At 40.9% G+C, this 24,484-nt stretch overlaps 1 protein-coding gene and 1 long non-coding RNA gene across 6 annotated transcripts in view; one reads left to right on the top strand and one right to left on the bottom strand.

The window, feature by feature from the left end:
- The window catches only part of TBX20 (T-box transcription factor 20), a 46,317-nt gene that overhangs the window by 5,792 nt on the left and 16,041 nt on the right, over positions 1 to 24,484 (top strand). For 4 of the 5 annotated variants that reach the window (XM_041466739.1, XM_041466737.1, XM_041466735.1 and 1 more), the window contains exons 4-7: positions 3,403 to 3,511; positions 8,877 to 9,035; positions 12,423 to 12,499; positions 23,601 to 23,710. In XM_041466739.1, the coding sequence (XP_041322673.1) occupies positions 3,403 to 3,511; positions 8,877 to 9,035; positions 12,423 to 12,499; positions 23,601 to 23,710 (455 nt within the window). Of the gene's footprint in view, positions 1 to 3,402; positions 3,512 to 8,876; positions 9,036 to 12,422; positions 12,500 to 23,600; positions 23,711 to 24,059; positions 24,155 to 24,484 lie in introns of those variants that run through there. The other variant, XM_041466740.1, reaches the window with a different exon arrangement.
- Positions 20,263 to 23,987, bottom strand: LOC121353150. Its single transcript, XR_005955044.1, has 4 exons — positions 23,861 to 23,987; positions 23,540 to 23,657; positions 21,726 to 21,790; positions 20,263 to 20,412 (listed from the first exon to the last, which is right to left on the bottom strand). It is a non-coding gene; the product is annotated as an uncharacterized LOC121353150 (long non-coding RNA).

The raw sequence follows: 24,484 nt of genomic DNA, 5'->3' as shown, positions 1-24,484 counted from the left end.
GTACTTACATATACATTTATGCACTTTCTCCTCTTTATACTTCTCTTTGGTGAGAAAAAGGATGTCAAGAGGTTCAGCATGCCGGTGTTTGCATTACCAGTGCTTCTTCTAGAGTGTTAATGCATCTTTTCAGGTGGGAGGCCTCAGTCTTGCTTGAAAAGATTAAAAGTAGTTCTCCTCCCATCTTGAAACGAGTTTGGTCCTGCTTCAGTAACAAAACCCTTAACGAAGTTAGGATTTCTTGTCCTCCAAACACAGGGTTTTAGCTCTCCCTGCTTGAGGAGTGTCAGTGAGAGGTGTGTGTGTGTTTAGTGTCTGGGAATTGGCAACAAGGTACTTACTCCCCACACACATCACTGCCTGCATCTGCCCAGGCACAGTGACATCAGGGGAATAATTCAGGAGTTGCATTGTGCCTGGGTGTAAGACTTTGCTGGATTGAACCAGTTTGATGGTTTTACTCTTTCCATTATAAAAATAACTTTCAACACTGACAGTTTTGTAGGGTTTTTTTTTTTTTCCAAATTAATAAGTATTCTGCGATTCTGTTTGAAAGATTAGCCCTTCAGGGAACTTTCTATTAAAACCAGTTTTATCCTTGTCTTCCTGCTGTCAATGTTGAAGACAAGTTTATGTTGCAATGAACAAGTTTATGTTGCAACGAGCACTTAAATAAAAATACTTTTTAGAAAGTCTTTTGTAAATCTTCTAAAGTGGTATCTGGGGATAGAGTTCCTATGTGATATTTTGTGTTTGTCTTCCACATTGTTAAGACTGCATGAAACATCAGTTCACTAAGTTTCTGCATGTACCTTTATTTGATATTCTTCCTTCTTTGCCTCATTTCTTTCACTCAAAAGTTTGTTACTATATTTTTTTAAAAACTGTATTTGTCTACAATAATTTGTTTAATGAACTTAGTGTTTACAGACTTACAGAGAACTCTAGGCAGGAAAACTTTAAAAGGTATTATATTTTGAGAATTATTTGAGACGTTATGGTAAATAAAAGTAGCATGCACGGGGACCAGACCATCTGTTAAAGTAAATAGAGGGAGTGCAGTGTTGCATTCCAAAATACACAAGAAAGAAGCAGTACCCAAACCTTGCATATATCATGAATCATTATATACTGCAGAGCAAATTCACCCCCAAATATGGCTCCTAAATCCTTTGTGAATCGAAGCGAGGAGCCCCTCACATCTGGCTGGCCTTAGGCAGCAGATCCCAGGCAAACTTCTGGGAGAGCCTTGTGTGCCGCGCTGGAATGTGCACATTTATCTCGCTGACCTGTTTGCTCGTGCACACTCGTGGTCTTGCCAACAACTTCAGCCTCAGAAATTGCTATGTCAAGTGTTCAACGCTCTTCCCTGAGGTGTGCAAGCTCGGGCTGTGGGAGAATGGGAAATAGGTGTAGCTCACCAGGTGGAAACCTGTGTTGCAGTGGGATTGTTGGGGTGTAGCAAATGGGCAAAGAAAAGTAAGGTCTATTACGGTATTGTATACCAGTAATTGATATTCTGCTGCCCATCCTTCAGTGGCTTTCCTGTTAGCACTCTGTTTACAGGCCCTTGGTAGTTTTAAAGCAGTGCCAAGCATTAACCATGATGGTGTAAAACAATTGTGCTCAGCTTTTCAGCACAAGGAGGTCTTTACTCATTCCCTGTGCATATTTGAAATACTTTGGCTTCTTGGTCCCAATTAGCCAAACCTTGCTGAGTCTGACACTCTGTGATCGCAGTAAACACTATTAGCTATCCAGACACCCAAAATTAGGAAGCAGGCGCAAAAAAAAAATCACAAGGCTGGCTGAAAATTTGCAGGGCATGTTTGGGACTCTTTTTGTTTTACCTTCCCTAATTCAGGGCTCTAAATATTGAAATTTTTACATTTTTTTAGAGGAAGGCAAAGTTAGTTTTCATGAGAGCTAAGATTCTTTTGACATAACATGATTCCAGGTCTTGGGATTTCAGATACATCATCATTTTTTTATGAGCTTTGCAGTGCAATCAGCAGAGTCGATAGCAGGGAGGACGCCTGCATGCTAGGAATATTTTATTGTGACAGGAATCCTGGCTCAGCATCCCTCCCATGAACATAGCTAGAGCAGCCAAGCTGTGCTTTGGATCAATGTAAGGAAAACATCCTGCACATCTGAGGCGAGCTATGCTGGTAAAACTTCAGTTTCACTGTCTTGGGGATTCTGCTGGCAAAAAACAGAATACAGGATCAAATCTCCTTCCTCTTTGAGCAACAGGGCTGCTCTCCCCAGCGTCTTTAGTATGGGCATTCCTTGATTAGGGATCAGTGTGCTCTATTGGAGAGTTACGCCCCACCGTTTAGTGGTTTTTCTGTTCTAAAATCGTAGCTCAACAACGAGGACAAATGTTTATCTTCCTAACCTGGCAGCTCAGTCCTGCCCCACCCACCTCATGCAAGAAAGTCATTTGTGAGGCCAAAGACATCACCCAAAATGAGAGTCAGGCCCTCAGTGAGTGATAACCAATGTGGGCAGTAGCAAAACAGGGCTGGTTTGCACTAGCTGAAGGTCTAGTCCAGCTCTTAATTTGCCATCACACAAGAACAGTTGAGTTAAAAATTTTCAGCAATGCGTTTTTCCTATAAAATCATTGCTCTTAAACAGCACAGCCCTTGTAATTAGTGTAGTCATAATGTATATATCATTGTATCTGCATGTCTTCTTGCTTCCTCTTCTTCTGCTTAATTTCCCAAGTGTAGGATTGCTAATAGCAGTGCTGCAACTAATTTCTCATGTCAGACCACTGTGCTGGACTGCAGCCTTCAACCTCTTATAAACAGACGTCACTACAGCAAATGTGTGATCGAGTGCAGGTTAAAATCATTATCACGGCTTAATGTTGCATATAAAGAAAAATGCATTTTTATCTGCATTCCCCCATTATCTCTGTAATGACACCATGTTTTTTCTCTTGGAGTTGTAGTCATTGTTATTTTAAGTGCTTGTTAGTACAGCTGTGGGGAAAGACATGATCAATTTTTCATTTGGGAAAAGACACAACAGGGAATGTTAATGTCTCCATTTTAGATAGCAGGATAAAATAATAGTTATGGTTAAGGAGCAGTCTAGCACTCACACACAGGATTCTCAATTATGTTGCAGTGAATTAAATAAGTCATCTTCTTTGCTGTCCTTCATGAATAGCTTTATTTCAGGAATTCATTAATTTTGGGGAGATGGTGTCGTGTTCCAGCAGCAGATTTGTATTACCCTAAGTTCTCAGAAAGTCTATGCCCATGAAACCACTGCATACCCCAAAAGGAAAATGACATGTACATTTTGACTTCATACAGAGGTGCTGCCCACACACAAGTCCAGAGGTGAGATTTTATTTTAAGCAGGCATTTTCCCTGTGTTTTTTAGGTTGTATGTGCACCCCGACTCCCCGTTCACAGGAGAGCAACTGCTGAAGCAGATGGTGTCCTTCGAAAAAGTCAAACTCACCAACAACGAGCTGGATCAGCATGGCCATGTGAGTAGCTCTATGGGTGGGAAAGGGAAAAGAAATCACCAAGGAATTGCTTGCTTGTGCCACAGGGCTGAATGAGAGAGAGACTGCCATGGGGAAAGGCTGCCATGGCCCCCCTGTTACACCTCTTTTAGCCAGCCCTTCGTACCACAGGGCTGGAAGATGTTGTGTGAAGCTTGAACGTTTCGGTTTAACATGTTTAAGGGTCCTTTTGTGTTCTTTTGTTGTTGAGGAACAGGCAAAACATCCATCAGAGACAAGGTCAGGGTGGAGTTGAACATAGGGATAGAAGGAAGGCAGCTGAGCCTTTTGTTGTGCTTCTGCTTTCATTTTGCTGTGACTTGGCAGTAAGCTCTGCCACACGCCTTGGCCAGCAAACCCACGTGCTTTTATCTGTGTGCTTGGAAGCTCCCTACAGGTCACTTCAGGCCACCTGCTAGGGTTGGGCCTGTCAATAAGAGCTCTTTGACTTCCAGACTCATCGCAGCATGGGCTCAGAGTCAGAAGAAAACACTGACCTGACACCAAAGCAGGGTCTATAGAATTATAAAACATAAGTGTGCCTCAATTGCCCTTGAAACAACTGTAGGCTAACTGCAAGGTGCCACAGGGTGGGCTTGGGCCACTGAAAGAGACAGGTCCCAGCTCTGGCTGGTTTGTTGTCCCAAGTCCTGAGGCTGGAGGATGGTGAATAGGATTCAGAGCTGCTTGCCATGGGTTCCTGCTGTGCTCCATCAGTGGGGACAACTCCTGTAGTTATCTGAGTGCCTAGTGGTAGGTGGTAAGAATAGGTATTGTATGCCCTGTTCTCTCCATAAAAGTGCCTGTGAAGTGCAGGAACAACTAGACAGTGCTTCCAAATTGCGAAGAAAGAGCTAAAATTGTTGCCTCTGGGCTTGGTGATTCTCTCAAGGAAGGCAGAAGGAGCAAGGGGATGGATTTGAAAGAATTGTTGACTGAGAACAGGGCAGTTCAGTTTAGAAGAATGAGCATAAATGCAGTGTTAGTAAATGAGGTGTTGGGAAGAGAGAAATGATGTTGAATTCTAAAGCATGTGTAGGATAATTAATTCATTCAGCTGAACAATTGCTGAATACAATGTATCAGAAATCCCTTCCCTAGTGTGGAATTTATTGCCTGGACTGTGGGAGACAGTGGCCATTTGTCTCAGCTGTGTTCTGTGCAAATGTTTCTCATCCAAAAGTGAATTTTCACTCGTTTCAAGAACTGAGAATTGAACCACAGCCATGATCATTTAAAATACATCCTGGAAATAACAGCATCAAAAGTAGCTGAAACAAACAAATAAACAAAAGAAAGCCCAGATAGATGCCTCTGTGTTTTTCTTTTGTAGAGATCCATCTGTGAATATATTGTTCTTGAACCCAGTTCCCACTGTTGTTCCCTTCAGGACTAGTGGAGAATGGTTTTGCTTTTTTCCTCTCTTTTATTTCATAATCTGTAGAAGGGCAAAGCTGAAGATTTGTGGGCTCTATCACCGAGTGATGATAGAGCAGTATACGTGAGCACTTAAAAAGAAGCATTTTTCATCATAACAGGGGCCATGTGTGCCTCTAATAAAAGGCTTGCAGCAGTATATTGCAAGCTAGTTAGGAGAGCTGCAGTTCCCAGAAGCCCAGAGGAGTAGGAAGAAGAAGTGGGTCTGAGGAGCTGTCGGGAACAGAGACATGTGGCAGAGCAAGAAGATGTAATCGTCTCAAATACAGGCAGCAGGAGAAAATATCCGTAGTGTTTGAGACGCAGCCTTCCCATTAATTTCCGGAGAAGCAGAGGTTGATCCCATTCTTTACACAAAGGCTCTGGACAGCCAACGACAATGGAAAGTTTTGTGTGCTCAGTTAAGGATAAGCCCTGAAGGCTTGATCCCGTGTTGAGATTTGAGTGTCAGGTGTTACCCCTTCACAGAGCACTCTCTTTTTAATGGGGCTTTATGTTCCAAATGAGGATGCCAGGTTTTATGTGCTGCCTTACTGAAGTTAGGCAAATGCCATCATTGGATGATCAGTAGAATTAAGGAAGAAATCAGTTCTCTGGAGCCTTTAAGGAGGGGTCACTGTGCTATGCCTCATGGCATTTCCGAACTCCTGTGTATGAAGGTTTGAAAGAGCCAGTCTTCACTTTTTAATTATGTTTGGTAAGGCATGTTGGTTCCCGAGGAAATTTGGATGACCCAAAAGGCGCCTTTAAATACTTCAGGTATTACAGGTAGGGAAAATGGATCCAGCCTGATTCCAGTTTGTTCTAGTTGCTTGCTTTCTTCACCGTGCAGAGACAGTTTTGGGTGTTAAGGTAATTGTGGTTTATTTGTAGGGTGGTTCCCTTCCTGAAAAGGAAGAAGTAGAGAAGAGAGGCATTTGTTTGTTCTAGCATATGTTTGTTTTCTCTTATTCTGAGACTTTTGGGGCTGGCAAGCATTTCTGATTGTGTACCTTCAGCAGCATGTGTAACCCCAGAGTTATGCACATATTCTCCTCAAGCCTCAGGCAGAAGTCTAATCTCTGTGTGCATGGCATACACCTCACTGCATGGAAACACTTTCAGATATCTTTACCAGAGGAAGGAAATGGCTCCTATCTCTAGATTTTTACAGCCAAGCAAGTAATTGCCATTTTTCTGACGCTGAAATACTTATGAGTGTGACTTTTTTTCCCCCCTGTTTTTAAATGATACTTTTCACACAGAGTGCTTTCTTTAGGATTTTCACTGCCCTTCATTTGAGTGCCATCATTTCTGGTTTATGGTGAGGTGAGCCATGAGTGAATACATTATTGTAATAATATATTTGGCATTAATTTTGGCATTTACTCAAACACATGAATCTATGCAATAGCAAACTCAAAGCTGTGAACATGTTTAATAAATAACTGTGAAAACTGAAAAGGGGTTGTGGAATAGCCACACGGAGTTATGCTCAAGTTTTTTTAGTCAACCAGGCACAAGTTAGGAACCTTTGTGCTTTCAGAAAGAAAATTTTACATGGTAATGCTATTATTTGGTGAATATGGAAACGGCACTCACAGCACAGTTCCTGAATTCAAAACCACCTTGGAATTTTGCAGCTGGCATCCAGATTGCCTCCGGTGACTGGTGGGAGCCAGATGCCTACAAACCTGCCTGACCTTACAGCAATCAGGATCCTGTAAGGAGGTATCCTGGTCATCTCCCCTGACTCAGGCTGTCAGCACAAAGGTGGATGGGGTGGCTGAGGGTCTGTGGCTGCCAGCAAGTGTGTGCAGGGGGGCTGCCATGAATATATGGGCACCTGATGTACCGCTTGGGACATGCCAGCAGGATTGTCACTGAGCTGGCACAAGCGATTTTCTGATAGCTACACCTGCAGGACTGCTTGGACTTTGAGGCCACTCTTGGAGTCTACTCTCTGGGGAACACCCTGTGGATCTCACTCCTTTGGGCTGTTTTTATGTGGTCCTAATACAGATATTAAGGACTGTCTTTGTGTGTCATCAGCAGCTTGTGTGGGGGTGGAGGTGGGGAACCACACATACAGACCCTCACATGAAGGAAATGGTGACATTTTCCTTGGGCATGGGTGTTTTGTGACCTCCCAGCTCCATTCAGTACTTGTTTTGTACATGAATGACCAGACTTGCCTCTGGTGGGAATGAGAAATGTAGAGCACCATGGCAAGGGAAGTTATCCATGTACGCTCTATTTTATGGAAAACTTTCGTAAGAGATTACATGTTCTTGTTTGAGAAATGTAGTTCCTTTATCACAATTTGCATTCAGAGAGGAGTGAAAGAAAAGGGCATGTGTGGGAGCTGCTCTCAACTTTTTCCTCCTTCTTCCCCACTGCTGCTCAGGTGTAATGCCTTGGTGTGTATATCATGGCCATGAAAGGCAATGGAAAGCACCAAGATCTGTGTGCCAAGCCCTCAGTAAGCTCATCACCATCCACACACCCTGCTTTAAAATGTCTTTTCCATCTGCTTAGAGCACTCCAACTAACTAGGATGGAAAAACGAAATTTTACAAAGAGAGGGAAAAGTGCTAAGGATATGAAAGGCAAGGTCCATGGCCACTGTGTGTGTTCCTATATAAAATGAAGTGCTTTGAAAAGGGACCTGAGCTGGTTAGAGTGAACATGCAACACTTTCAGGATGATGGTTCACTGTCATTGCAATGTCTTTCTTGTTGCTCTGTGCCTCCCCACAAAGTCCCAGTGAGAGTCTTGGCAATATTTGGGCCCAAAGGAGCAGCAAAGAAAAACATTGATGGAAATTGTAGCCATGACAGAGCTGTCTCTAAGCTCTCCACTCCAATGCAATGTGCAACCTTTCTCATTGACTTAGCATGAAATACTGCACTGCTCCTGCAATGTTTCAGCTGAAGTTAACGCTTCCTGAGGAATGCACATTAGCTATTCCAGATGTACGGAGCTGACTGTAATGTCGTTATGGCCCCTGCAAAATAGAACCACCCACACCATTGCCAATTTTGTCTTGTGACTGTGATTATATCCAAAACAAGGGCTGGTGTGAGCTGAGCTCTGTATTTAATTCTTATATTGTAATACTGTGGTTAGAGACCGCCAAACAGGCCTCCAGCCAGTGGTAACTAAAGCAAGGGGGACTTGCTTTGGCTTGGTTTGACTCCAGTGAACAGTTGAAATTGGTTGGTTGGTACCTTAGGTTTAGAATTGTTTTGGGAGCTCGTAAACAATTATTAATGAGGACAGAATAGCAAAACCCAGTCATTTGGGGGTTCCGTGCTGGTTTCCCTCCTTGCTCTCATTTTTGGTAGTCTGCGGTGAAGAGCACCCCTGAAGGAGTTTGTTTTAAAGGTTTGCCACAGTGAAAGGCTACGTGGAGTTTTACTTTTGGTCAGATGGTTTGTGCTGCTGTTGGTAGGTTTTTGGATGGGTCTAATTTTTTCCGTCATTTTTTTTTTCTGAGGGATTTGTGACTGTTTTCATTCTGCACATGCACATATCTGCAAGTGGGGGCTCTTGGCTGTTAGCTTTCAGGAGTTACCTATTCACATCTGCCAACCAGGGCACACTCTGGCAGTGACTAATTCTGTATGTAAAACATCTCACCTGTAGGAACAAGTATTTATGCCTCAAGAAATGCATGATCACCAGTGGCGTAGGAGTGAGAGGAGACTAGCTCCTGGGATGCCTGCTTTTCCACCTTCATTTCCTGGAACTGCCCAAAGGAGCTGGAGAATTAGCTCTGAAAACCAGCCCCTGGCTGGGTAGATTTCAGATGCTTCCCCTATAGTGTTAATTAGATCTTTCCCTCCACCCCTCTCCCCGTGGTTTTATAGCTTTTAAGGGCCCTGTCAACCTTCCTCTCAGGACAGTGCTCTGTCATTCTTTCTTGCAGATCATTTTGAACTCCATGCACAAGTACCAGCCAAGGGTGCACATCATTAAGAAGAAGGATCACACAGCTTCCTTGCTAAATCTAAAATCAGAAGAGTTCAGAACATTCATCTTTCCAGAGACAGTTTTTACTGCTGTTACTGCCTACCAGAATCAATTGGTGAGTAGAATTGCTAATTTCCACAGATGTAACTAGATCCCACACTACTGAAAACTCCCTTCTGCCCAATCTAAACTAGGAAAATTTCTTCCATAATTTACCTTGCCATGCCAAACTTATTCACATTCACGAGTAATTCCTGAAGATACAGTAGTAGTACAGACTTCAAAGAGCAGTAAGGATTATTCATGAGAGTGAAACTGGCAAGTAAGAGGCTTTCTTTTGTCTTCTCCTCTGTCTATACAAAGCTGCTTGCATATTAACATTTAGTCATTTTCTAATTATAGCTCATTAAAGAACTGTTCTTATTTGCAGTGATCTTTCATGCCACAAGCTACGAGCTGAGAGAGATTCTGGTTTGCACATGATGATTTCATGGGCTTAGAAAGTTGACTAATTAAGCCGTAAAGCTCAAACGTAGGGAAAATCACTCAGAGATATGCTTTTCAGAGGCTGCCCAGATTACATCCAGATGTTTGAATTTCAATTTGCATGCCAGTGAATAATGTATACAAAATGGAGGAGATCATAACAATGGATTGCTAATGAGTAATTTTAGGAAGTCTATAAACAATCAGAGAACAGAGGCTCTGCTTGATGGTGGATTGGGCTTTAAGTCAGTGGAAATACGTTGTTGCCTTCAGTGCGATTCGGAGCGTGCTTTAAGGACTTACTGACTATGGTACTTCAAAAAAAAAAAAACCACCTATTTTGCTCCTTAGTTCCTTCAAGTTCAGAAAAATATAGGCACTGCCCAAATATGTGGGCAGGCAGCATTGGAGAGTTAATGTACCTGCTGGATTATTTTAAGAAGTAGGCATTTCCTAATATGAAACAAAAGCAATTTTGAAATGCTATGAATAAAGTGAAACTAATGCAGAGGGTGTCAAGGAAGCTCTGAACATAATATTAGTAACATTAAGTCAGTCCTTGTGACAGACCCCACATTCTGCTTTAAGGCTTTAATGTATTGATTTAGACTTAGATTTGTATCTGAATGCTGTAGAAAACATACTCAGCACCTGGCAATCTCAAGAAAATAATGTTTGGACAGGCAGTTAGATTTTTCCACTTTCTTTAGAAACCAGCAAAATAGTAACAGGCACAAAACCAGCTAAACCCAGAATTTATTTCTGTAGGATGGATTTTTGTCTACCGATGATATTTACACTAGAGATGTTTCTAAACTAAAAGCACATACATTGAGTCCTGGAAAATTTCTCAATGGAACATCTCCGGAACCCCTAGAGGTTGATGTTGTCATTTTATTTATGACTAATGAAAATGGAGCCTTTTTTCATTTTTGCCATTTCTTTCAGAACTGTTTTAAGGAGGGATTGATTACATTTCTGGAGGTTATTAGATAAAAGCTAAATACATTACACTTTCAACAAACTATCTCATAATTTAAGATTTAAAGGGCATGCATTTATTTAAACAGTCAAACCACTGCCACAGAGTTGAATTGTAGGTCAGATTTCATTTTAAAATGCTTTCTAGCAGATGTTCTCTGATTGTTTGTGAGACAGTCTCTCAGGAAAAATATGGCCATAAATGATTGTGAGTCTCATCTGGCTTTGGTGGATACAAAAAGTTTCTTCTGTGATGTCATACCAAAACTTTAATATCAGGAAGATGGAAGTTTGATTGGTGAAAATATGCTCAAGAGATGAATAGACATCCTTATTGTTCTGTAGTGCAGTTGGCTTGATGTGTCAGTGATCTCAGTCAATGGAACTAGTTAGAGCTTGTCTTTTTTCAAGGTGGTTTTCAAAATGCTGCTGGAAAAATATTCACTGGATGTGAGGCACTAGCTTGCCACTCTGCAACATCCCCATGAGCTGAGGGCTTATGGATGTCTTGGAAGTAGAATGGCCTATAACTAATTTTCTGAGCTGATTCAAGGTCCTTCTGACAAGGCTTCAAGGTTGTTTCCACCAGCTGTACATGAGCGATGAGACAGCCTCAAACTCTCCACCAGCACTCAGGTCCATGGTGTTTGACCACTGACAGACCCTTAATTAAAAACTCAGAATTTCTCTTTGTCAGCATGTCCCTTCCTCTCCGTGTTTTCCTCAGAAGACCTCTTTCTCAGAATTAAAAGCTGGGTCCAGTTGTCCTCTTTAGTTTTTTACATTTTGTATAAATATATATTTGTCCTTTTAATTTTTTTTTTTTATTTTTTTATTTTGGGGGAGAAGCCACCCCATTTTGAAAAATATTTGTTTGATAAGAGTGTTTCATTGTTTGAGGATTTGGAAAAGATCCCATTTCTTTTTTCCCGAGTCTTGAAGCCCAGTTATTAAAATGAGGTTGTAGCCTCTTTGATACAGGATTTTTTTGAGGGAAGTCAGGCTGACAAAACCCCTTAATATGAAATGTTGAGAGCTGTTGATTTTCATGGGCTTAAGCTAGAGCTGGTTGCATTCACTGCCCTGCAGGATGGGTTCTGTGTTTTCTCTCATCAAGCTCTAACTCCCACTTACAATTTTATTTTTAGCTCTTGGAAGAAGTATGGCTGGAAAATCCAAATATTACAATCAGGTTTTATTCACCAAATCTAAATTTGTTTGATAGATAGAAAACTTCACAAGAGCAATGGTGCATATTTTTACTGGTCCTCAAAAAAACATATTGAAAGCCACAAAGTTTCACCACAAAGGGGAGCTCAGATGTTTTGGGGCAGGAGGGATTCCTGGTCAGTGGGTTGCTCAGTCAAAATGGAAAGGTTGACTGAATGAGTGGCAGGTTTATAGCTACCTTTGAAGAAGTTTTTATTCATGATCCATGGTTTTTCAAGACTGTGACAGTTTCAGTGGGGTCACTCCTTCAATCCAAGTTCTGTCACTTTAAATCTGAGCACTCCCCACATTTTTCCTTGCCTTCCTCAGCCTCTTTTCATACAAAACCAGTTAAACTGCCCCTATGTGGTGGCTGGTAGGCCTTGCTGAGAAGATTTCCATCCCAGTAAAATAAAAAAGGTGGTGGTGAAGTGAAGCCATGGCATCAGGTCGCTGGGGCTTGTGTTGGTTGAGGTGCAGCTCCAGCAAGCAGGCTCAGCTGTGTTAGCAGGGTGATTTGTGCTGATTGTGGAAGACAGCCTGATTGATGCTGGTAAACTATTTGAAAGCTCTAATGCTGTCCGTGGCTGGGTTCATCCTGCTCCAGGCAACAGGAAGGCTGAGCCTTTGGTCTTTCCACTGGCACATGTGCAGTGCTCCCTGGTTTGGCTCCTCAGCTCTGCAGTGTCTCAGGAGCAGCACACACGCACGGGGCACGCGGATGGAATGAGCAGCGAAGTCACAGGGGATGGATTGCTCAACACTTTGTAGGCGGCAGTGCCCCGACACTGTATTCGTGTAACGTCGCTCTTTTTTGTGTTCCCAGATAACCAAGCTGAAAATTGACAGCAACCCTTTTGCTAAAGGATTCCGTGACTCTTCCAGACTCACTGATATCGAGAGGTAATGGGGACTTTCTGTTTACTTTCCATGCAGATAAGATAAAGAGAAGAGAGAGTTTGTAGGAAAAGCATCCTTTCAACTCCTGAGAACCTGTGCATTTTAATGTTATCTTGCTGCATATAGTAAGACTCCTCCACATCCTTTAAAAATACTCATAAACTTTATGAAGAAAGAGCTGTTTTGAGTTTTGACATCTGTTCCAGTTGGGGCCAATATATTCGTCTTCCTCAGGGGGCTTCTTGAAGGGGGAAGAGGGTCAGTTTTACAACTTCAGAACGAAAAGCCTTTTTCTTATCATGCCATTTAATCCTGTTGAGAGCTGTGAATTGGGTCAATGGGAAACAAGGGCAGTGGTCCTGTGAAAAACATCTTTACAGCTCCCCACTGCTCAACACAGTGGAAAAGAGAGAGGAGAGCTCCCAAAATTCACTTCAGCAGTCCCAGACACCAAATTGGCAATTACTGCAATCAGGATGACTCCCATAACTCCCACTCTGACAACAAAGATGCCATTTTTGTTTCACCAAAGTTGTATCACAAGCTGCATCAGGGGAAAGCTTTATCTGGAAACTGTTTTGTGTGTGTACAGCTCATTACAAGCAACTGCTGCCATAGGGACAGAAGTATTAACCCACAGCTGAGTTAGGAAATAAACTTCAATCTCTTGGTCGCTTTCCAGCACATCACATTTTTATGGTATCGTGTCAAATAACTTGGCAAATGAAGCAAATTAAGCTGCTTGTGTCCTTTAAGCTGGAAGAGAACTTGATGGAGATGGATATAGCACATCCAATTTTTCCTATGAGCACACAATCATGAAAGAAAGTTTGGAGAGGCCAAAACCCTCCAGGCTCCTATGTGGAGATATCCAGATGTATCTGTGAATCATTTTTCACAGGTGCATGCAGGGGACAAGCTGCTCAGTGAAGTCATAGTCACAGAGCTAGAGAAAGTCTTTACAGCAGTTCAAAAGTACATCTATCTAAGCAGGCCCATGGATGGGAAGTAGTCGTATCCTTTACACCCTACTAGTGACTGGATCATAAGTGATCTGTTGAGTAAATGGGTAAAAGAACAGAAATTTGGAGAAAGACAGATTGTAGGCTGCAGTGCACTCCTGCAAAGTAGTTGAAAATTGTTTCTTAAGTAGAACCCTTAACTGAAAATGAAAACAAACGAAAAAAAAGAGACAAATTTAATAAAATAGCATGGCCTGCTGTATTGAGGGAATACTGAAGTAAACAGCATCCAAAGCTTAGGTTAGTATGCAATAAATAGCCAAGGAAGGACCTGTCAGAAGAGGTTTCCTTGTTTTACAGACAAGAGACATCTAACAACACAGCTTTGCAAGGACGGAAAGAGTCTGAACAGATAAGCCGGGAGAAAAACTTAGTTACCTCTGTGCAGATGAACGGACTATCATGGTGCTGGATATGAAGGGAATTTTTCCAGAGGACATCTTATTATAACAGCACATGGCATGGAGTCAGAAATGCTGAGCATAAGCTGCAGTGCCCTTTTGTTTATTGATAAGTGTAAGAATAGACCCTGAGACAGGCAGCCGAGCCCAGGCACAAATGTTGCCATGAAAGATAAGGCAGACAAATGTGAAGCCTGCAATAAATATAAGAAGCAGAATGTGAAAAGTATTAAACTTGCATTGAAACTATGGATTTGAGAGCCCAGGTTTGGGTCAGGTCTGATTTTTGACTTAAATTAGAAAGCTTAACCCTGATTACTATTACAATATTATTTAAAAATTCAAAACCTGCTGCACAACACATCAAGTCATGAGATAATAAAAGTGTAACAGGCAAGTGGGCTGGTAAGAGAGTGTTTGAGAATTGCCTAAGTCATACAAATGGTGCAGAAATATCAGGGGGTTTGTTTGGTTCTGCCATTAAAATACTCAGGCACATGAAGACATCATTCTCTAAGTGCCCACCGGTTCTAAAGATTTCATCTTAGCACCAGCAAAATCACTTAAATCTGAAACAAAGCAAAGGGAATAGTGAAGTGAGATATGACAACAGGGAGAATTTCTTATTTGATGTCCATTGCAACATTAATTGCAAATAGGTGATTTTTGAATAGCACAGCATGACTCTTGCTCAGTCTAATTGGAAACTATCAGATCGCTGCTGGAGAAAAATACTTATTTTCCAAGGAAAAGATTGTGAAGGCCAAAACACACTTGCACAGCTCTTGAAAATTGCCCAGTTCTCTAGAAGCTGTGAAAATACTTTCCCAGCCCTGGTCCCTCAGCAGGCGTGCACTCAGCACGTGCGTGTGTAATCTGCAGTGTGGCGTGGTGATCCTAATGGGCTCCCGTAAAGCGTCCCATGATGCTGGGGCCAAGACAGCACTCATTTATCCTGAGTTCTAGCTTTTCCAAATGACCTAAGTAGTGTGAAAGCACACAGAGCTTTGTATTTCATTTCCAAGTATTTAAGCCTGCTTTTTCCTAAACAGCCTTTGGGGAGGGAAACAAATCAGATCAATTGATCTTTAGAGACCTAAAGAAATTAAATTAGTCTGGAGTCAGTTACTGCACTAAACCATCCAGTAATTGGATTGCTTCTTGTAACTGATTGAAAACAGCCTCTATCTGTAACAATATAGGGAGCTTTTCTTTATAGTAGATCTGAGAGAAAAACACATCTTTTTATGACATGATGACAGAAATTGCACTTTTTTAACCTAATTGAATATGATTTTATAAATATGTGACTTTAACGATTTCAGGCTTCCCATTCTAGATTTACGATCCTTATGTAAGAAATTCAAGCTGCAAATGCTGTTAGGATTAAATCTGTTGGAATTGTATGTGTTGGAGTTGAAATAATATATATAAAGGTAGTGAAATGTGCACAGCAGTAGAGGAGGTAGGCAACAGCAATGCTTTTGAAATGCTCTGTGTTTTCCTTTGTCCCTGTCTAAATACCATAGGATGGTTTCCTTGTACTTATTTCTATATGCAAGTCTTTTAACTACCAAAAAAAAAAATCTTTGGTGAGTTTGGTATATACTGAACATTTTGTAGGATGCAAGGTTCCCGTCACAATCAACCCTTTCCCTGCATTACTTGTGGCAATCTATTTATAGCAATGGGGCAGACTTTATCTGGGGCTACTGGGATTTAGATAAGTTTCTGACTCACCTTTTGATCTTTTTACGTGGTATTTACATCTCCTCTACTATAAAACGGCTCCCACTGTGGCTGTGGATGAAAAAATTGAACACTTAGCAGCAATTACCAGAATGTGGAGCTTAGCATACTGTGGTGTTGACTATGGGATGCCAAATTGGGTAGTGAGGCATTTCTGCTGAAGAAAAAGCTGCCACAGGAATACAGGATGCAGAGGCAGAGCCTAACAGATGAACTTTTTCATCTTGAGTCTGAATTTATCTTTTGAGCTGTTGTGAAAAATTAGCCTGTTAAAAATAAATAGATAAATAAAACCATCATAATTACATACCATTCAAAAATCCAGTGAAAAAGGTGATAATTTCAAGAGCAGGAGCCAAGTATGTGATAGGCAAGCTCAGGGTGAGGATTTTTAATATTTAAGGAGAGAGTTAAATGAGTATACCCATCTGAACTAGTCCAATAATGCTTCTGGGATACTTCAAGAGGAAATATGGAAAAGTATGGTTGCACACCCAAGTAATTTTTAGGTAGAGAAGGGAAGGATGGGGGATGGGGAAGTTAGAGAGCAGCATCCCAACTGGATTTGCATGGTAATAAAATTCCAGATTTTCCCCTGAGGAGCTTCATCTCTGAGATGTGGAAATACATCACACTGGCTTACAAGGCTGTAAGCAAAGTTCATGCTAATGCCTGGATAGGGGCACTTCCCTGCTGAAGGATCAGTCAAAGCTCAGTGATGGGCTGAGCACAGCCATCCTCTCTCCCAGCCCTTCCCTGCTCACCCCACTGAGCTGCCTTCTTCCCCATTCCTGTTGCCTACTGCTGGTCTAGAACTTCCCAGACTCTTGAAAGACCTCTACCAACAGCCAGAAACATATGCAGGCTCTCTGACCTACCCCCACATCCATGGTAAAGTAGGGCTTTGGCATAGTTCTCCAATAAGTCAAACTGCCAGCTGATCCTTTATTCTCAGCCAGCTGTCAGTCTGTGAATGTCAGCAATCAGCCATGAGATATCATCTCTGATGTTTAGGTTCAGAGAAGAAAAGAAGTCCTGAATTTAGGGAGAAATACCAAGGACTCTGGCATCTAAACACCTGGTATCTAGTGCCAGTATTCCAGATGTTGCTGAGGTTACTCCAGCCTTCAGCTGCTGCTCCAGATGGGTGGATGTATTGTCTGTACTTTCTGCATCATCCCTTCCAGAACACTGCAGGATGCCTTATTTTGAAAACACTACCTGCCCATGTTTAAACACCTGAATTAGTCCCTTCAAATCTGGTACATCTGACTCTGCTTGCTGTTAGCCAGGCAACTGTTCCTTTTCACCCAGCAGAAAGCCCCCCTGTGCCACTTAAATACTCTTTCGTTCCCAAGTTTTTAAGCACTCATACTCTGGCTCATTTTCCACTTAGGCTTTCTGTTATCTGTCTTCTTACTTGTGCAAAATGGTATAAAAATATTATTCTAGTTGTTTCCACTCACCTCATGCAGATGTAGTGTGGGCATAACAGAAAGAAATAGTTACTCCCCTGGATGAAGTGGAGCTCCATGGGGCTGGCTATGTGAGATAATTTTCTCATTTTTATTTGCAATTGAGAGAAGTGGTGTGAGCGTATTGATAGCTTCATGCCCCTTCTTCATAAATGTCATTCCTTTTCCCATACCATGGCTTCAGCTAGGCTTTGTCACATCCATGCATATTACAGCTAATCTACAAGTGCTAGATTTTTACTGAGAGGGTGACAGTAGGCATCATTGCAGAGGTACACCTGTTATTCTACAGTCATCAAACCCTGCATTTTCCCTAATTTAAGACTCATTTCCCTTCCTTCTTGTATAAATTCTTGCAGTAATGCATCCATCCAACACTTGCCCAGCAGTTTTGACTCTGTGTGAAAGTGTTTTGCAGCTCTAGGTTAGTTTTTGGGCCAGGTACACGAGCTACTGTAGCCTGTAGGCCTTGTTTTGTCCCTGGTTAGTTCAGTTCTAACCTAAGCAGTGGAACAGTACTACTTTGTTCTGTTTGCTCAAGGATTTGGTCCATACCATGGACCATCCACAACCTGAACTATGTTCCTGTGGTCAGCTTCTATCTAGCAGTAGGAGCAAGTGTATGTAGAAAATTAATATGTCTACATGTATGTGCATATGTAAAGTAGCAAATAAAAGCCACAGGAACATAAAGGCTGAGTGATATCTCAGCAGTAGTTCTGACAGCATAAGTTCTTCACTCGTAGATGCTGTACAGAAATCTATTTGCTCTATATCATTTTGGTTTTTTGGGAGGTGAGTGATTTTTCTTGGTTTTTTAGGGGGAGTTTTATTTATTGATTAGGTTGGTTTTTTTGTTTGTTTGTTTGTTTTGTTTTGTTTGGGTGGTTTTTTTTTTTTTTGGTTTGGTTTTTTTCTTTTTTTCTTTTTTTTTGTTTTTCTTGGTTTTTTTAGGGGGAGTTTTATTCATTGATTAGGCTGGTTTTTTTGTTTTGTTTTGTTTGGGTGTTTTGTGGTTTTTTTTTTTTTTTTTTTTTTTTTTTTTTTTTTTTAGAGACTTGTTTTTAGCACTTGTGTCTTGGACAAATTAGTCATCTTTTCCCTTAAAAAAAAGTCCTACTACAGTGCGACTTCCGACAAGTTTATTTTTGTGCCTTCTCAGCCCATTTATTCCATCTGTCTTCACCTCACCTCACTTCTGACATCTTCTGTTATCTGGGCTTTCTTCCAAACATACTAACTGGCAGCTTCAAAAAAAGGAAACCTTTGAAATGCAGAACTAAAGAAGTCATTCAGGCTGCAAACTGATAATTCATACACTTTATATCCTGTTCTGTTCTGTATTTTTCTTTTTGTTGGAATGGTCAAGCAAAACACAATTGTTAGTTTTACTATTTCATTATTTTCCTTCTTTTTTTAACATTTTTTTTTTTAATTGGCATTGCCTTTCCTTGCAAAGAACAAGAAAAAAAGTAGAAAAAAGCAAATCCCATGACACCAGGAACAAGGAGCAGATTCCGGAAATATCCTTACCTTTCTGCATATCCAGCCCTTGGATAGCAAAGGGGGGAAAAAAAAAAGAAGTTAATAATAAGAGGCTTCTTAGCTCTGCTCTAAATTTTTTACCTCTTCTAGCCATTCCTGAAACAGTAACTTGTGCAGAAGACATAAATTCAGAGCGCCTGGCTCCGCCACTTGCTCTTTCTCACCACAGTTTGACTTTAGCATGTTGTCTTCAAAGAAGCTTGATCCTGGCTTTCAGTGCAAGGGATGGCTGCCCCTCACACCAAACTTCACCCTCTTTGTAGCCATGGTATACATCTGAGATAGATACTGATGTCCTGGTTCCAGCAAGCTACTTCTGAATCAGCTTTCTTGTCACCTTCACCAGCCCTAAATATATTGTCCTAAGGATTTTTGTCCTAAAGGGAGAAGGTAGGCTTCCCATCTCCTTTCTGCCAAATTCAGAATCAGGGTTGTGGTGATCACCAGGCTGCTGTGCATGCACAGCTGAAGTAGAGAAATAGCAAAAGGAGCAGAAAAAATGACATCAGAGATGCCTGCTCCCACCTACAAAGAAGCCCTGTTCTTTCATCTTGATTAAAGATCCTGCTCAGGCTGGGACTTCATCATCTTCTGAGAGAATTTCTATAATCTGGGTTGACAGCAAAAGAAAGTGAGCACCCTCGTACAGAGCCTCAGCTACTTACCAAGCCAACTCTGTTCTCTGCCCTCTCCTAGCTCAAATCCATGGCAAATCTTGGGCTTGGTCTGTAAAATGTTAGTGAATCATTTGTCAGTAACATCAGGATTTTCACATCTTCTTTTGGTCCTTCGAGGCTACTCTGCACATACAGGGCACTGTTAGCTAAACAAGGCCAAAGACTCAGCTTGGAACTCTATGACATAAAGCATCCCTAGCCAGAAGTTTCATTTTGGAATCGCTTGCCAGCAGAGGCAAGAGTGAAATGTTTAATCAAGAGGTTAGAACCTGCAGAATAGCAAGATATTCCCTGTGCACCCTAAACCCTTTATAATTGATGAATTCTTTCAGCCTTTCACATGCTTTTATTCCAGGTTCAAATTTTGCTGGTTTATTTCTTGGACTAAGGAGACAAGTGCTTCATTCATAATAAGGTTTATTGACAGGGCTCAAAGTGTGCTTCTGTTGGAATTCAGATTATTTGGATCAGCCTGAGTTCCTTTTCCTGTTATCTCTCTTCACGTTTGTCCTTCCTCGCATCTTCTCTGTGGTGTGCTTGCCAATACGAGCTTAGTTTTTTCCTTTTCATTTGGCACATGGATCCTTTTTCTCAAGCAGCTTCAGTCCCTAACTTGCTTTTCTCCAGCCTGTCATCTCCTACTAATTATCCAGTTGTACACATTGCATAACTTCATCATAGTAATATATTGTTTGTATCTGCATGCTTTCCCCCTCCTCTGGGTATTTCCAAGACATCTGTGAGTTGAAGAACAGCATGGAAGACTGAACTTGTTGGTAGACCACACAAAAACATTTGACAGAAAGAAGACATCTTTCCTTTATTCAGTTGGCAGCTTGTGATCTCTCTCAGAACAAGGTTTAATGCTAATTTATTGCTAATAAAGAAACTGTGGAGTTCTTAGACACATTAAAAGGTAAAAGTTCTTAGGTCCCAGTATTAGATAACAAGTCTCTGATCTCAAACAAAGAAACAGAACAGAAGCTGAGTATTGAGTTACTGGAAGTCACTTTGTTCTTCAGACAACATGTTTACTGTGGAACAGTGCTGAAAAATAAGCAAAGACATCTTTAAAAAAAAAACTCCACCATATTCTTCCCTTGCCATTTTTGAAATTAAGCATAGAATCATAAAGTGGCAAATATTAATTCATTATTCAGTAATTTACAAAATTATTTCTGTAAATCATTGGAACCACATTGAAATATCTGACGTTGCATACAGAACTATAAAGCCAGAGGTAATAATGTATTTCCCTTTTAGTACTGTTAGTGTAATATTTTGAGACTTGAAAAAAAAGTATTTTATTAATCCACTCTCCAGAGCACCGTATTTGGGATAACCTAAAGGGTTGATACTTCCATAAGGAGAATTTTCAGAAAGATTTTGTTATTTAAGTCTTTTTGTACCCAGTGGAAACAAGGATATAAGAAGGAATCTGTGTTCCAGATTGACAGCTTTGCTCCTGCATTTTGAGCTAGATTGCACAGGTGCTTAAGTCTTGTTGTTAAAGTTTTGCTTCCTCCTACGTATCTGTGTTGGAGTCAAGTCCTAAGGCACCTCTATCTTTAAAGGGTGGAGTAGGTTAGTCTCCTCTTTCCAGCCCGTGTGGGAAAATCCAAATGTTTTAATAAGTTAAATTAATTGCAACTGCTGTCTTCTCTATCCAAGTGGTGTTCTCTGAGGATGGAATATTGCAGCATGGTGCAGAGGCCACCACGCCCTTTTCCTTTGAAACACAAGGGGAAAGAAAGACTTCTGCTCTTGTTTTTCTAAGTAGAAGAAACAGTGCTTGGAGGATAACTCAGAGATATGCTTTTTGAGTGGAGAAAATACACCACTTTTTTTTTTTTTTGCTTTTTTTTTTTTTTTGCTTTTTTTCTTTTTTCTGTTTCCTTTTGCACACTTAGGTGAGCTCAGCCTTTTGCATTTTGTAGGTCTGTTTGGAGGTTTATTGTTTGGAGGTTTATATGCAGTATGTGTAGTATGGAAAGGAAAGGAGCCACCTGGAGACTCTGGGGGCAGGTGTCTAAATTCTGGTGTGAATCTCAATGCTTTGCACTCACAATGAGAGTCACAGCCTCAACATTGCTAAAATGAAAATTCAGTAGGTGTTTTGTGATTATAGCATAAACAACCAACGCGGTTAGTCAAGATAAGCTCATACAGTTTTGAATATTAAATCTCAGCTGCACAAAAGGAACTGTTCTGTGAGATTAGTTGTTTTCCCTGAGCCAAGTTTCCACATTCCCTGTGCCATAAAAATCTTTGCCTCTTGTGCCGATGAACGAGATTAATCTTCCAAAACCTTTTGAATAGTATCTATAACACTACATCATAAAATAAATAAATAAACCTACCACATAGTTCCCTGGTTTCAAACTTTGCAGATTCAGGGTTCACTAAGAAGTCATCTCTCTTTTTCCTTTAAAAGAAGACAACCATATAGAATAATAGAGTTCTCTGTCTAGCATACAAACCCATCTGGAAAGAATTTAGTCTGCAATAATTGTGGGCATTTGATTTAGCTTTAAATCCCTGTAGGTAATTCAAATGTAAATTTATTGGGGTGAGTTTATCCCCAAGCCGCCATTGGATCCAATGCTTTAGAGATGAAATTGGCCCACTGTGCTAAAACTACAGCCTGCATTGTTTCTGTTGCATCAGGATATTACTACATGCTGTAATATCTGCTGTTATAAGCAGGCCCTTACTGGAAATAAAGTCAATAGAGACAACACAGACAATCACCTGTATTAAATTTATTTTTCAGACCTTGATAGACTATGGATAATTCTTGGATTATGAATATGTTTATATACCAGTATCTAAATCACTCAGACAACACCGGTCTAATTTGTTATTCTGTTATGCTGTACTCATATGAAATAGTCCTTTTGGTCAAGTAAAATTCTATGCATTTCACATTCTGCTTCAGAAGCAAGTCTAATGTTTCAAGAGGCATTCAGCACATACTGTAAACAATGCCATCTGTCTTTTTCTTTGGAAAATCTTCTTCAAGATAGCCCTGATATGCCTACTGTTTTCAATCACTTAAAAGGCAGTAATCCAATTATATCATCCTCTATGTAGGAACTGCCATTGCTTTCAGTCCACTTCCAATCCTGACACAAGTAAATCACTTTGATAAGATCCTCTTTTTATTTATTTTTTTTCTGAGGAGACTAGCATAAGTAATGATGCCAGTGATAGACCAAGGACAAAATGACCATAATGGACTTTCTGTAGGAAAGGAAAACATGTGCCACTGTGATTTATCATGTTACTTGAAAAATATTTTTCCTTGGAATTTCTGGAACAGACTGACTCTCTAAGCAGAGGGTGCTAGCAAGTATGAATGGACAAATGGTAAATTCAGACAAAACGTTCATCAAGTAGCAGATTTAAACAACTATTGCTACTTAGATTTCTTAAACAGGAACAGAACGTCAAAGCCATTTTGGAAATGTGCCTAGGTCATTTTCATCTTTGGTATAATGCCACCTACTTACATGGAAATGCACTTGGAAAGTGTAAAGTTGAATCTTCCTTACGAACTACTAAGGCTTATCGTCCAGATATGCCTTCCTTCTATTTAAAAATTGTTTGGGTGACTTCAGTGATTTGAGCTACCAGGGAGGCAGAGGCCTGGCAGACACATCTGACCTCCCAGAATAGATGTGGCACGAGATCAGTAGTATCTGCAGACTTCCTGCTACAAACTGCCCTCCACTCTGATGCTGAGAGCATAGAGAGCATAGGCAGAGCTGAGTTGTCTCTGGACACACCTATCTTTGCCCCTGCTTTCAGAAAAAGGGAAAAGCAGCAAATGAGGTGGTCATGTGCACTGCAAAAGCTTGTTTGAAAGGAGCTGGACCACAGGTGTCTCTTTGAACCCAGACTCATCACTCAGCACAAATAACTGCAGAGTTTGCATTTTCAAATTTATGAAGAGTGCTGGTCTGATATTCACTGTCCGAGACCACATCCAGGATGCACAGTAGGAAGTTCACTCTGCTGAAGAAGCTGGTAAGCGGTGATCCGCAATATTAAAAAAATGCAGGCCAAATCTGGCATTTCCAATGTCATGCTATGAGGTAAGTCTTTTGTTAAGTAACTTTGGACAGACTGTGTGAGAAAGCTGTGATCTGGGCAGGAAAAGGCCTACACTTACCTTAACAAAATAAGATGCTGTTTAGGATGGTATTGATATATTAGGTTGTTTCCTTTTACAGAGAAAGTGTGGAGAGCCTTATCCAAAAGCATTCCTATGCTCGATCCCCCATTCGGACCTATGGAGGAGAAGATGATCTTGGAGATGACAGCCAGGCAACACAAAGCAGAGGTAGGAAAACGTGCTCATGATGCAAACTGTGGTGACTGTTATTCTTGAGAAAAGCAGGACCACAGGCAGTACCATAGTACTCTAAAGCATTTCTCTGGTGTGTCTCTTTGCCATGAAGTCATATATTGAAAAGAAAAGAATATTTGTTACCTTTTGGCATTTTGGGACATCTGATATGCCCACAGTACTGGTGTGGGTGGTTCAATTCAGGAGGCAGTTCTAGAGATGATCACATAATCTTTGCCATCAGAAGAGAATTAGTTCTGCTTCTTCTTCAAGACGCCTGCAAACCAGAAAACTTCATTACTGTGGCGCTGAGAACAAGTTAACACTCCCCATCTCTTGGCAGGACTTACTAGCTGGGCTCCACACCACTTGTGTAGATGTGCCACTTGCTGCCCCTTCAGCCTTCTGTGAACAGAGGACAGTTCTAACCATCTTCAACCAGCCTGTGGTTAACCTGCTTTGCTTCCTCAGGAAGAAAATTTGGTAGCTCCCTAAGGAAGAAAATTTGGTAGCTCCCTAAAAAAAATTATGTTTAATTGTTATCTTTTTGTTTCTTAAAGGTGTTGTTCCTGCTGAAGCAATTAGCCCTAAATGCTTTATCAAACAATTTGTCTGTGTTAGTAGTAGCAAAAGTAGTAACAAGACAGACTTGATCTTCACGGCGATACTTACTGGAGAAATTGCATCTGTCACAATTAACCACTGGAAATAGATCTTAAACCCTTCCTGTAGGATTGCTGACTAGCATAAACTTGTGTTGCATTATAG

Source organism: Pyrgilauda ruficollis, unplaced genomic scaffold (assembly GCF_017590135.1).
Source record: "Pyrgilauda ruficollis isolate IOZ18807 unplaced genomic scaffold, ASM1759013v1 scaffold2, whole genome shotgun sequence".
NCBI classification, from domain to species: Eukaryota; Metazoa; Chordata; class Aves; order Passeriformes; family Passeridae; genus Pyrgilauda; species Pyrgilauda ruficollis.
The sequence above is the reverse complement of the archived record's forward strand: the minus strand, read 5'-3'. Positions and strand labels throughout refer to the sequence as shown.